The sequence below is a fragment of the Chlorocebus sabaeus genome, chromosome 24, assembly GCF_047675955.1.
Source record: "Chlorocebus sabaeus isolate Y175 chromosome 24, mChlSab1.0.hap1, whole genome shotgun sequence".
In the NCBI taxonomy this organism is placed as follows: domain Eukaryota; kingdom Metazoa; phylum Chordata; class Mammalia; order Primates; family Cercopithecidae; genus Chlorocebus; species Chlorocebus sabaeus.
This window is the reverse complement of record NC_132927.1, coordinates 64,898,718-64,911,546: the sequence shown is the minus strand read 5'-3', so window position 1 is coordinate 64,911,546 and position 12,829 is coordinate 64,898,718. Positions and strand designations below refer to the sequence as shown.

General features: G+C 39.2%; 1 protein-coding gene across 16 annotated transcripts in view; it reads left to right on the top strand.

Moving 5' to 3' along the window:
* The window catches only part of EML5 (EMAP like 5), a 188,452-nt gene that overhangs the window by 175,211 nt on the left and 412 nt on the right, over positions 1–12,829 (top strand). For 6 of the 16 annotated variants that reach the window (XR_005235451.2, XR_012091027.1, XR_005235450.2 and 3 more), the window contains 9 exons: positions 764–937; positions 1,633–1,841; positions 3,563–3,720; positions 5,972–6,086; positions 7,389–7,577; positions 7,763–7,935; positions 9,914–10,076; positions 10,389–10,492; positions 11,858–12,598. Coding sequence is in view for 8 of the 16 variants with exons in the window: in XM_073011239.1 (XP_072867340.1) it covers positions 764–937; positions 1,633–1,841; positions 3,563–3,720; positions 5,972–6,086; positions 7,389–7,577; positions 7,763–7,935; positions 9,914–10,076; positions 10,389–10,492; positions 11,858–12,011; positions 12,498–12,598 (1,540 nt within the window). In the remaining 8 variants the exon portion in view is untranslated. Of the gene's footprint in view, positions 1–763; positions 938–1,632; positions 1,842–3,562; positions 3,721–5,971; positions 6,087–7,388; positions 7,578–7,762; positions 7,936–9,913; positions 10,077–10,388; positions 10,493–11,857; positions 12,599–12,829 lie in introns of those variants that run through there. The other 10 variants (XM_073011239.1, XM_037984359.2, XM_037984358.2 and 7 more) reach the window with 7 other exon arrangements.

Genomic DNA, 12,829 nt, shown 5'->3' with positions numbered 1-12,829 from the left:
TTAACTGCTGAATTGACCTATCCCTATTCATTTTTATAGGGTGCAGTTCATAAAAAAGAAAATATAAAACTATAATTTTTTAACTTTAGAAAATATGGAGAACTGGGATAATTTTTTTAAGCAGCAGAAACAAGCTACACAAGATTAATAATAATAACCACATTTTTTAAAGATGAGCAGTTTTATCTTTCTCATGAAATCCTATTTTTTAAGTACATGTCTTATAAAGTGATATGAACTTAGCTTTTTACCAGATGTCTATCTGTTTATGGTTGAAAATTTCTTTTGAGATCTATTCAGGTGGTTTCCTATCTACTGCCTTTGTCAATTTGTGTCTGCTTTTCATTTCTCTTTCAGGTAACATCAGTACTGAATGTATACTTGGTGTTTAATATTTATTGTGTAATATTTGTATAGTTCTCCATGTAATTGTATAAAGATTAAAAGTATACATAAAACATGCATTTGTTTTGAATTGTTTAAAGTTGAGATTGCCTGATTTGCTTGTCTAAATGCTGTTTTTCCAAAAATGTAACTTGGAATATAGCCAGAAGAAGTGTTCTATATTTTTTCCTTTTCTTTCCTCCCCACCCCCAAAACTCCTTTTCCTTTTTTAAGTTCAGTCTTAGTTTTGAGCGTTCTTTGTTTAGTACAGTTTTTATTTGGTATATATTTGTCCATGTTTCAGAGATGAATATGCATCAGCTTTAGAAACAAACATTTAAATAGGTAGATTACAACTTTTGATATTATCTTTATTTAGCTGCAGCTCCTTCTATTCACATCTGGGACGCAATGAACAAGCAGACTTTATCTATCCTAAGATGCTACCATTCAAAGGGAGTATGTTCAGTCAGCTTCAGTGCTACGGGCAAACTATTGCTTTCTGTGGGACTAGACCCAGAACATACTATTACCATTTGGAGATGGCAGGAAGGTAGGATTCTTTTGTGTGTTTGATTTTTTTTTTTTTTTTTTTTTTTTTTTTTTTTTTTAGTATTTAAAATCTTTAATTTTGTTGGTGTGCTACACCCATCAACCCATCATTTACATAAGGTATAACAAGAATACAAGGGTAGTAGGAATTCTGTATTTAATATTTGCCTTAAAGTTGGTGGTTGAAATAATTACTCAGTGTAGGCCTACACAATATACGGTACACAGTTAGTGGTACTGCAGGTATATTTCACTTTAAAAGCCCAGTGGAACTGTAACCTCACAAAACCAGATAAATTAATGAAACCATTATTAGTAATACAAATGATTCCCTGCTATTTTCTTCAGCAAGAAACTATGTTTATTATTAATTATTTGATTAGTTTTAGAGATTCTTATCAGTGAAAATTATGTATATTTCTAATGATAATGGCAGATCAGCAGGATAATATTACCTACCACACTTTAGACAAAATGTTTAAGTTGTATAAAGAAAAGTTAATGGAATGAAGATACGTGAAAAGGACTCGATACACAAATAATTGTAAATCATGTATTGCTAGGTAGTAGAGCAGGGGCTGTTGGCCTCTCTTCTAAGCCTTTGTTATTTGAACCATGTATTTTACATATTTGTTCGATGCTGTTGATTAGCTTGGTTCTTGTAATAACCTAGATAATTTTGTTGTATCTTGTCAGGTGCCAAAATTGCCAGCAGAGCTGGTCACAATCAACGTATTTTTGTGGCAGAATTCCGACCAGATTCAGATACCCAGTTTGTCTCAGTGGGAGTAAAACATGTGAAGTTCTGGACCCTGGCAGGAAGGGCTCTTCTTAGCAAAAAAGGGCTACTGAGCACACTGGAAGACGCCCGGATGCAGACCATGCTCGCTATTGCATTTGGTGCAGTATGTCTCTTAAAATGCACGTAGTGTAACTTTGACTACTTTACGTTTTCTTGCCTTAGATCTTCAGCCACATTAATGTTGTTGATATGATACTGTGATCTGCTAATCATTACATGCCCTGGTCAAGCATGTATTTCATCTTTCAAAAATCTAGTTCTTTCAGAAATTAGGGAGTAAAAAAGAATGTTAATGAGAGGGAAAAAAGGATTTTTTTTTTTTTTTGACACAATATCTCACTCTGTCGCCTGGGCTGTGGTGCAGTGGTGCGATTATAGCTCACTGTAGCCTCCATCTCCCAGATTCAAGTAATCCGCCTCCTTAGTAGCTGGGACTACAGGGCAGGAACCACCATGCTTGGCTAATTTTTTTTTCATTTTTAGTAGAGACAGGGTTTCACTATGTTGCTTAGGCTGGTCTCAAGCTCCTAAGCTCAAGTGATCCTCCCACCTTGACCTCCCAAAGTGCTGGGTTTACAGGTGTGAGCCACCATGATAAGGATTATGATGAACATTTGATTCCTTAGACTACTGTTATACTCAGAAGCCTTCCTTAATCTTGTAATTGTCACCTTAAATATCCTAAAATTTCTGTCTTCCTAGTAGTTCTTCATAGTCCTAAAAATTTGTCAGAGTAAAATAAAGGTAAATCAAGAAACATGATTTTCAAATGACTGAAGGTGGTACTAGCGTTTAGGATTTCCTTTGCTTTTTATCTTTTAACACACTGTTTATCATACAGCTTGAAGTGCTCTGGGCCAGTGTCTCTACTTCGAGGGAAGAACGAGGTAGTGAGACAGCAGGAAATAGCACAGTTCCTGGCCCTGATAGAAGTGTGTTCAGGAGCCCTGCTCTCCCCTCACTTTATTCCATCTCATCTGGACCTGTGGCTTCCAATCCACGTCTCTTTCCTTTAATATCCTGCATTGGCTTGGCTGTATTTGGTGAATCTAAAAACTAAGTGGATTTTGTAATTAAAATGTTTATGTGGGTATGCAATACTTACAGGAAAAGTTATAATTATAGAATATTTAAATACACTTAAACGTTTTTGAGAAAAAGACCATTGAAATGTTTGTGCTATGTCACATTTCAGTTGAACATTTTGGGTATTCTTAATATAAGACCAGGCCAGGCACCGTGGCTCAGGCTGGGCACAGTGGCTCACGGCTGTGATCTTAGCATTTAGGGAGGCCGAGGCAGGCAGATCACCTGAGGTCAGGAGTTCAAGACCGGCCTGGCCCACAGGGTGAAACCCCGTCTCTACTAAAAATAAAAAATCAGCCAGGCGTGGTGGCAGGTGCCTGTAATCCCAGTTACTCGGGATGCTGAGACAAGAGAATCGCTTGAACCTGGGAGGCAGAGGTTGTGGTGAGCTGAGATCACGCCATTGTACTCCAGCCTGGGCAACGAAGAGCGAAACTCTGTCTCAAAAAAATAAAAAATAAACTCTAGAATTACAGTATGTTAGAATTGGAAGGGAAGAATTGTCCAGGGTTATTCTAGCTAATAAGCAACAGACTTGGAAAGGAAAAGATCCTGACAAAGCTAAGCCTCCAGTTCAGGTTTCCTGACTCTTGAATTCAGCGCTGCTGCTGCCACTACACGATGCATGCTCTTTTGTATCAAGGGTGAGACAGCATTGCACATACATAGAAAATTATCTATTTGAACTCTATTTGAACTTTTGATGAGTTTGTCTCCCCCTCCCCCACTCCTTTTCAGAATAACTTGACGTTTACAGGTACCATCAGTGGTGATGTCTGTGTGTGGAAAGATCACATATTGTGTAGAATCGTGGCGAGAGCTCACAACGGGCCTGTGTTTGCCATGTACACCACCCTGCGAGATGGACTTATCGTGACTGGGGGAAAGGAAAGGCCGTGAGTCCTCTTTCTTTTCACAGAATATTTATGCATTTGTGACCTACCTGAGGTTTGCAGTTAATTATTCTAGTTGTTTCTAGGCTACACAGTGTCCTCTCTGACCTTCCTCCTCATATGCTTCTCCTTTATTACCTTTTATGTGCCTTCTGTTGAGTCTCATTTCTGATATTAATTCACTTCCCATTTTTTTCATGTTGGGGTGATACTTTTTCTGAGGTGTGGATAGGTAGTTGTCCTACAAGTTGAGTTACTTTTCTTAATGTCTGTATGCCTGTGTACATATTTGCTGAGTAGGAGGCCCATGGGGGAATCTGAAGCCAGGGTTGTATTTCGCCTGCTCTTTTTTTTGTTCAGAATGGATTCTAAGGAGTAGAATGCACATTGTTGCTTTAGAAAAGGATGAGGGAACTAGCGAGAACTGCCTTGTTTCCTTTTGCTTGAGGCAAACCTAAATTGTATACAAGACCTCAAAATTTGAGAAGAGGTCTTTTCTGAGTGATTTTCAAATCTCCCAACAGTAAGCAGATACTTATGATTTGATTTGTCACCAACATAGTCACATGCATGTTGAAACATGACATGTAGCCCAGGCACAGTGGCTCACACCTGTAATCTTAGCACTTTGGGAGGCTGAGGCAGGCGGATCGCTTGAGCCCAAGTGTTTGAGACCAGTCTGGGCAACAGGGTGAAACCCCATCTCTATAAAAAACACAACAATTAGCTGGGTGTGGTGGTGCACGCCTGTAGTCCCAGCTACTCAGGAGGCTGAAGTGGGAGGATCACTTGAGCCTGGGGAGGTTGAGACTTTAGTGAGCTGTGATGGTGCCACTGCACTCCAGCCTGGGTGACAGAGTGAGATCCCGTTTGAAAAACAAAAAATAAATGTGACATATAGGTGACTAAGAAGTACATGTCAATACAGGATTGAAAGAACCCACATATGTTAAACACAAGTGCAGAATTTGTGCCCTTCACATAAAGGAAGAATGCACATAGGCATGCTTTAAAACAAGCAGTTCATCTAGCAGAAAATGAAGGAATACATTTTTCAGTCCTTCCAGGAGAAAATCCATAAATGGGCTCTATTTCGTCCTCCAACACTTGTATTTTCCACGTCATTTACTCCTGCACACCCCGCTCACTAGAAGCCTGCTAAACTGTTCCAGTGAGATATTCTAATACCTTGTAGGGAATAAATATGCTTCTGTTTTGGCCTTCAAAAATAAAGTCTGGGCCGGGTGCAGTGGCTCACGCCTGTAATCCCAACAGTTTGGGAGGCCGAGGCGGGCGGATCACGAGGTCGAGTTTGGGACCAGCCTGGCCAATATGGTGAAACCCTGTCTCTACTAAAAATGCAAAAATTAGCCAGGAGTGGTGGTGCATGCCTGTAATCCCAGCTACTCGGGAGGCTGAGGGAGAAGAATCACTTGAACCTGGGAGGCACAGGTTGCAGTGAGCCGAGATCACACCACTGCACTCTAGGCTGGGTGACAGAGCAAGACTCTGTCTCAAAAAAAAATAATAACTCTGTAGCACAGCATTTGTAATTCTATTATTTTTGCCTTGCATTTCCATTAATAAAACTGTTTTTTAATTTTTTAAAATTGTTTCCTTTTAATAAAATTATTTTTTACATCTTCCTAATCAAGAAGTATTATAAGGCCAGGCACAGTGGCTCACGCCTGGAATCCCAGCACTTTGGGAGGCCGAGGCGGGTGGATCACCTGAGGTCAAGGAGTTCAAGACCAGCCTGGCCAACATGGTGAAACCCCAGCTCTACTAAAAATACAGAAATTAGCTGAGTGGGGTGGTGCACACCTATAATCCCAGCTACTTGGGAGGCTGAGATAGGAGAATCGCTTGAACCCAGGAGGCGGAGGTTGCAATGAGCTGAGATCGTGCCACTGCACTCCAGCCTAGGAGACAGAGCGAGACTCCATCTTAAAAAAAAAAAGGAAAGAAAAAGTATTATGAGAGAGGATAATGTATGGTAGAGGCTAAATACAATTATGCTCATGTCAGAAAAAAAAGTATTTCTCAAAATTCACTGAAACTGAATGTTTATTTTGACTGAGATATAGTAGATCCTCAAATTGCCATAGAAAGTTTAGAAGAATATTAGAAGTAAATTATAAATATCAGGGCCTTTTTTTTTTTTAAGGATTCTGCTTATAACTTAGTATTTGTTTATAATAAAAATTATAGTAGCCAATAATAAACACTTACTCTGGCTTGGTTATTTACTTAGGTCAAAAGAAGGAGGAGCGGTTAAACTGTGGGATCAGGAACTGAGGCGGTGCCGTGCCTTCAGGCTTGAGACAGGACAAGCCACAGATTGTGTTCGTTCTGTGTGCAGAGGCAAAGTAAGATGTTCCGTGAGCTGATACAGTGCAGCAGAAAATAGAAAGTGGTTATTACTGTGATTCTCTCACCCTTTGCAGCTTAATGAACAATACTTAATAATGCATAAAGATGGATTTGCTTGCCAGCATTACTCTGTCTTTGCTGCTTTCTTTGCCAAAGTTAGGACCAGTGTGGTGCATAAGCTAGGAAGCTATTCTGTCTAAATACTGTATGTAAACCTCCAATATTTTCTAGAATCCGCCAATTCAACAACTCTAGCAAACAGAATTGAAAACCCTTGCCAGTTGATTCATTTATATTAGGACAGCTGTCTCCATTTTCTTAAAAAACATACATTCCCTAGATAAAATATGTAATAAACAAACAATGGAATACTATTCAGCCATAAAAAATAATGAAATTCTGTCATTCTTGGTGGCAACATGGATGGGACTGGAGGACATGACGTGAAGTGAAACAAGCCAGGCACAGAAAAATACATGTTCTCACTCCTATGCAGAAACTAAAAACGTTGATCCCACAGAGGTGGAGAGTAGAATAGTGGTTACTGGAGGCGGAGAAGGGGGAGGAGGAGGGGGATAGGGAAGGACTGGTTAAAGGATACAGTTTTACACAGCCAGATAGGAGCAGTACCTTTTAGTATTCTGTAGTACTGTAGGATGACTGTAGTTAAGAATCACGTATTTATGTATTTTCAGATACTTACAAGAGAGGATTTTGAAAGTGTCCATCACAAAGAAATGATAAATAATTTGTCTGAGGTGATGGTTATGCGCATTACCGTACGCCCCATAAATATGTACAATTCTGTGTCCATTTCAAAATAAAACTTCAAAACTACAATTCCTATGGAAATTTTTGAGCGTGTTTGTACTTACTGTGTATTTATAAATCATATGGATATTATCTTCAGTCTGCTTATTAAATAGTAATTAAGCTTTCACTTTTTAACTAAAAAATAAATTCTAGTACTTTTTTCCTATATCCAACTGCACTTACCCTGTTTGGAGATCCTAAGATTATCAAATAAAAACTTTTGATTATTGAAGAATCCAGGTGTACTGCCACAGAAAAGTTCTTTTCTGTAGCATGGACTCTAATAGGTAATCCAGCCCAGTGTGCTTACAGATAGATGTGTGCCTGTAGTCATAGAAAAATTTGCATGAGCTAATGACTGCCTTGCTACTAGATTAGCTCAAAGCAAAAAGTTCTTGGAAAGCAGGTCAATAGAGTCATTTTTGTATTATGAAGAAGAGCAGCTGTTGTATTACATTCAAGTATTGGTCCTACTTGTGTTTCAGGGCAAGATCCTTGTTGGGACAAGGAATGCTGAAATAATCGAAGTTGGAGAGAAAAATGCAGCTTGTAATATTTTAGTTAACGGTCATGTGGATGGGCCAATCTGGGGACTAGCGACCCATCCTTCCAGGGATTTTTTCCTTTCTGCTGCAGAAGATGGGACGGTGAGACTTTGGGATATTGCTGATAAAGTAAGTACGGATAATTTTTTAAAAGAGGTTACAATTTCTGAAAAGAAAAGTTGGAAGTTCTAAATTGCTAGTGCTTAAAGAACTATCTCAGAATTAAGTTTAGAATTTTTGAGGGAAACGGGTTTAATTTAGAAGTACTTAATGTTGTTTCCTATGACTCTCTTTTTTTTTTTTTTTAAATGCAGAAGATGTTAAACAAAGTGAATTTGGGGCATGCTGCTCGTACTGTGTGTTATAGCCCTGAAGGGGACATGGTGGCTATTGGAATGAAAAATGGAGAATTTATCATTTTACTAGTGAGTTCTCTAAAAATATGGGGAAAGAAGAGAGACAGGAGATGTGCAATCCATGATATCAGGTTAGTGAACACATGGAATAGAGTTGCTAGTATGTACTTGATTCAACTTCCATTTGAAGAGTTTTCCTTAGCCATGCCTTCAAAAAGAGGTCCCCAGGGCCTGTAGCATTTCCCACATTATAAATTGTATGCTAAAATATGGCTGTCTGTATACTTACTTAATTTTTCTTGCTAAATTATAAACCCACTGGGCACCAACCACGGTGCCTTATAATAGCAAGTACTAGTAGGTAATGTTTGATGAATTCATGTTAACACTCAGCCATGTCCATTAAGTTCATTCTGCCAAGAGGTATCTCCCACTGTAACACAAGAGAGCCATCTGCCCTTCAAAAGTTGTCACCCTGGAAAACTAAAGTTGTGATTCCAAACATATCTTCTCTTAATAACCTCAGTTTGGGAATATGTAGTTCATTAATTTAATCAATACCTATTGATTAAATGTTCCAGAATCCAGATTAATTTAAATGTTTCTTAAACCTTTGATTTTCAGTGCTTAAGCATTTTTCAACAGTGGCTACCATTTACTGAGTCCTTCTATGTGATCAGTAGATAAGATTATTGAATCTAGGTCTGTCAAAAGCTTGTACACTTTTCATCAGTAAAATCCTTTTGCAAATGAAACCTTCCTCAGAACTTCAATATATAAAACAGTAACAGTGGCTTCCCTTAGCTTTTACATGTCCCTGTGGTAGCTCAATAAGACTCATGGGCCATTTCAAGAGACTGAATTATCTCATATGACTGCAGGGATTGCTAGGCAAATAGCACATCACTTTGTCTTTTAAATAAGTTCTTCAGGTCGGGCGTGGTGGCTCATACCTGTAATCCCAGCACTTTGGGAGGCCGAGGCAGGCAGATTGCCTGAGGTCAGGAGCTTGAGACCTCCAGCCTGGCCGACATGGTGAAACCCTGTCTCAACTAAAAATACAAAAATTAGCCAGGTGTGGTGGCAGATGCCTATAATCCCAGCTACTGGGGCGCTGAGACAGGAGAATCGCTTGAACCTGGGAGGCAGAGATTGCGCCATCACACTCCAGCCTGGGGGAGAAGAGTGAGACTCTATCTCAAAAAAAAAAAAAAGAAAAAAAAAAAGAAAAAAAATTCTTCCAAGCTTCAAGTTGTGTCACTTCACCTTAATAACTGGAGGTTAGTTAAGCTGAGCTGTGTTCTTTGCTTGATATTAAGACAACGTTTTTTTCCAGATGGAAGAAAACTATCTTAATGAATTGTTAGTTTATTATATAATGCCAATGGCTTTTAAAAGCTGATGTTTTGGCTGGGTGTGGTGGCTCACACCTGTAATCCCAGTACTTTGGGAGGCCAAGGGGGAAGGGTTGCTTGAGGCCAAGAGTTTGGGACCAGCTGGGCAACACAGACCCCGCCTCTATTTTAAAAATTTAAATTTTTCTTTTTTTTTTTTTGAGGCAGAGTTTCGCTCTTGTTGCCCATGCTGGAGTGCAATGGCGCAATCTCGGCTCACCGCAACCTCTGCCTCTCCGGTCAAGTGATTCTCCTGCCTCAGCCTCCCGAGTAGCTGGGATTACAGGCATGCACCACCACACCTGGCTAATTTTGTATTTTTAGTAGAGACAGGGTTTCTCCATGTTTGTCAGGCTGGTCTCAAACGCCCAACCTCAGGTTATCTGCCTGCCTCCGCCTCCCAAAGTTCTGGGATTACAGGCGTGAGCCACCAGGCCCGGCCTAAAAAAGGTTTTTTAAACCATGAGATGTTTTTAAAGGAATTGGGAGATGACAATTGCAGAAATATTTTAAATTGAAGTAAAATATAAAGCTTCCTTATTTCATGTAACCCAGACAATCTCAGTATACATAATCAGTTATACCTGTCAGGTAAATCTATTTGAGGCCATATCACATATTACTTTTAAGAACTAGAAAGGAAAAGTCACTGATCTTAAATATTTATAATACTTCATGTGGTCTAATACTTTTTACATGTTTTGTTTTGATTCAGATTTAGTCCGGATTCCCGGTATCTGGCAGTGGGTTCTAGTGAGAACTCAGTGGATTTTTATGACCTAACATTGGGCCCCACTCTTAACAGAATCAGCTACTGCAAAGACATTCCAAGCTTTGTCATTCAAATGGACTTCTCTGCAGATAGCAGATATCTCCAGGTACAGTACCAATACTGTATACCCAGGTGGCAAGTTCTGCTTTTACATTTCGTTAGTGAATGCATTTGAAGCTCCTCAGCTCTGGAGCTCCAGCTTTGTATCAACTCCTACCTTTGTATCTTCCGACCTACAGCTCCCCTTTCCTTCCCCACTTATCAGTGCTTTTCTCCTCTAAGTTTATGTAGTGATCTTTTGCATAGTTAATAATGTTGACATGTAAATCAAGTATCAATATGCTAGTATTCTGTAAACCCCCTGTGGATTTTCTCTCTCACCTAATGGAATTCTTGTCCCATTTGAATCTGGTGAAAGGTCTCTAGTGGCTGCTATAAACGGCATGTCTATGAAGTGCCTTCAGGAAAACATCTTATGGATCATGCCGCTATTGACAGAATTACTTGGGCTACATGGACTAGGTAAATACTTATATATTCACAAGGCAAGAACTGACTTTGAAGGCCAGTTAGAAAAATTGGAAAATCCTATTTCTGTGCTGTTAGAGCAATTCCACTAAGGAATAGTTTCAAGTTTTTGTTTCAAGTTTTTGTTAGCGTTTCAAGTTTTTGTTACCATATTTTGAAATGGTATGTTCATGTTGGGACCCCTTTTTATTGAATGTATTTCCATGTTTTATCAGTTTCCATGATTTATCAATTTTTTTTTTTAAGGAAATCAAAGTTTTAACTTTAAAGATACCCTGATATTTTTCTTAACATTAAATTTAATGACTGGCAAAAAGGTATTGGGTGCTATTAAGCAACTGTTATTAGTTCTCTATCTAAAGGAATGCTATCTTGAATCTATTAGAAGTCAAAGCTTCCAAATTTGTTCAAATTTTCTGGCTGTATGACAGGTAACCATGACTATCCATTTTTTTGGTCAATGAAAAAGGCCATCAAATTCCTGTATCAGCCAGGCATATAGTGGCTCATGCCTGTAATCTCTGATGCAGCAGGCCGAGGTGGGAGGATCACTTGAGCCTAGGAGTTTGAGACCAGCCTGGGCAACATAGTGGGACCCCATCTCTGAAATTTTTTTAAAAATTCCTATGTCATAAGTCACTTTTATTTTTGTAGAGATAGGGATCTCACAATATTGCCCAGGCTGGTCTCAAACTCTTGGCTTCAAGCAGTCTTCCTGCCTCAGCTTCCCAAAATGTTGGGATTACAGGTATGTGCTGCCGGACCCAGCCAAGTAGCACTTTTAATTTGAAAAACAGTGCTATCAGTTTTTGGCCAGGTGCAGTGGCTTATGCCTGTAATCCCAGCACTTTGGGAGGCTGAGGGGGCTGATCACCTGAGGTCAGGAGTTCGAGACTAGCCTGACCAACATGGAGAAACCCTGTCTCCACTAAAATTACAAAATAAGCCAGGCATGGTGGCGCATGCCTGTAATCCCAGCTACTCGGGAGGCTGAGGCAGGAGAATAGCTTGAACCCAGGAGGCAGAGGTTGCAGTGAGCCGAGATCGTGCCATTGCACTCCAGCCTGGGTAACAAGAGCGAAATTCCGTCTCAAAAAAAAGAAAAAAGAAAAAAATAAAAGTAGTTCTATCAGTTTTCATAAAGTGCTACTTTAATCTTAAAAGGATTAATCTAGAAACCCTTCAAATTATAAAATTACATTTTTAAAAGGCAGGAGTTGATATCCTGATGAAATTCAGGTCTCCAAACAACTTGCCTTACCATAATTTACTTCCTGTATGTTAATTGCCAAGAAACTTTTTGAATATAGTCAACCTGCCCGCACTTGCTATGAGTTTTCTTTTGTTCCTTCCCTATAGTATTCTAGGAGATGAGGTTTTGGGAATCTGGTCCAGACATGCTGAGAAAGCTGATGTCAACTGTGCCTGTGTATCTCATTCAGGAATCAGTCTTGTAACAGGAGATGACTTTGGCATGGTTAAGTTATTTGACTTCCCATGTCCAGAAAAATTTGTAAGTTTGTGTTTTGTTTACTATTATCAGTTTACTCCTAATTTTGATGTCGTATCATCAGCACTTTTTCCCGTATATTTAAAATGTTTTGTCCTAGTTTCTAAATTTTTCCCCAAACTTTCTAAATCTGTTTACTCTGAAATAAAAGCTATTAGAAACAAATCCTCTCCCTCGAGTAATATCGTCTTTGGAACTATCCTACAAAAGTGGTAATTAGCTTTTCACGAAACCTATCATCAGTTATTGAATTTCAAATGCTTTTCCTTAGAGAAAAATTGTCAAGAGTACCTGGAGACTTCTGACTGCCCACACAGCCGGGTTTTGCAGATCCATTACTCACGCTGAAAATGCATTCTAATCACTGGCTGCAGTGGTAACTCCCTACTCTCTCCACAGCTCTTGTGATAGAGATTACAGTTCCTAATAAGATCCTTTGATGTGAGTGTGCACCAAATGCCCTAAGCTCTGTCTGTCATTGTTTTTTAGGCAAAACACAAAAGGTTCTTGGGTCATTCACCCCACGTGACAAATATTCGATTTACCAGTGGTGATCGACATGTTGTTAGTGCTGGAGGTGATGACTGCAGGTTAGTAACTTTCTCAGCCCATGAAGAAGAGCAGACTATGTTACTAGTTAAGAGACAATACAACAACTCCTACAGCTTTGGTTTATGAAACCAGCTAGTCAACATTTGCAGAAGGTAGTATAACCAGATGGCTCTTCAGAATCTCATCCTTAAATGCAAATACAGAATAAAAGGAGTTAATGAGGAAAAATATTACACGTGTAACTTGAAAGCTCAAATGTAAAATATTAA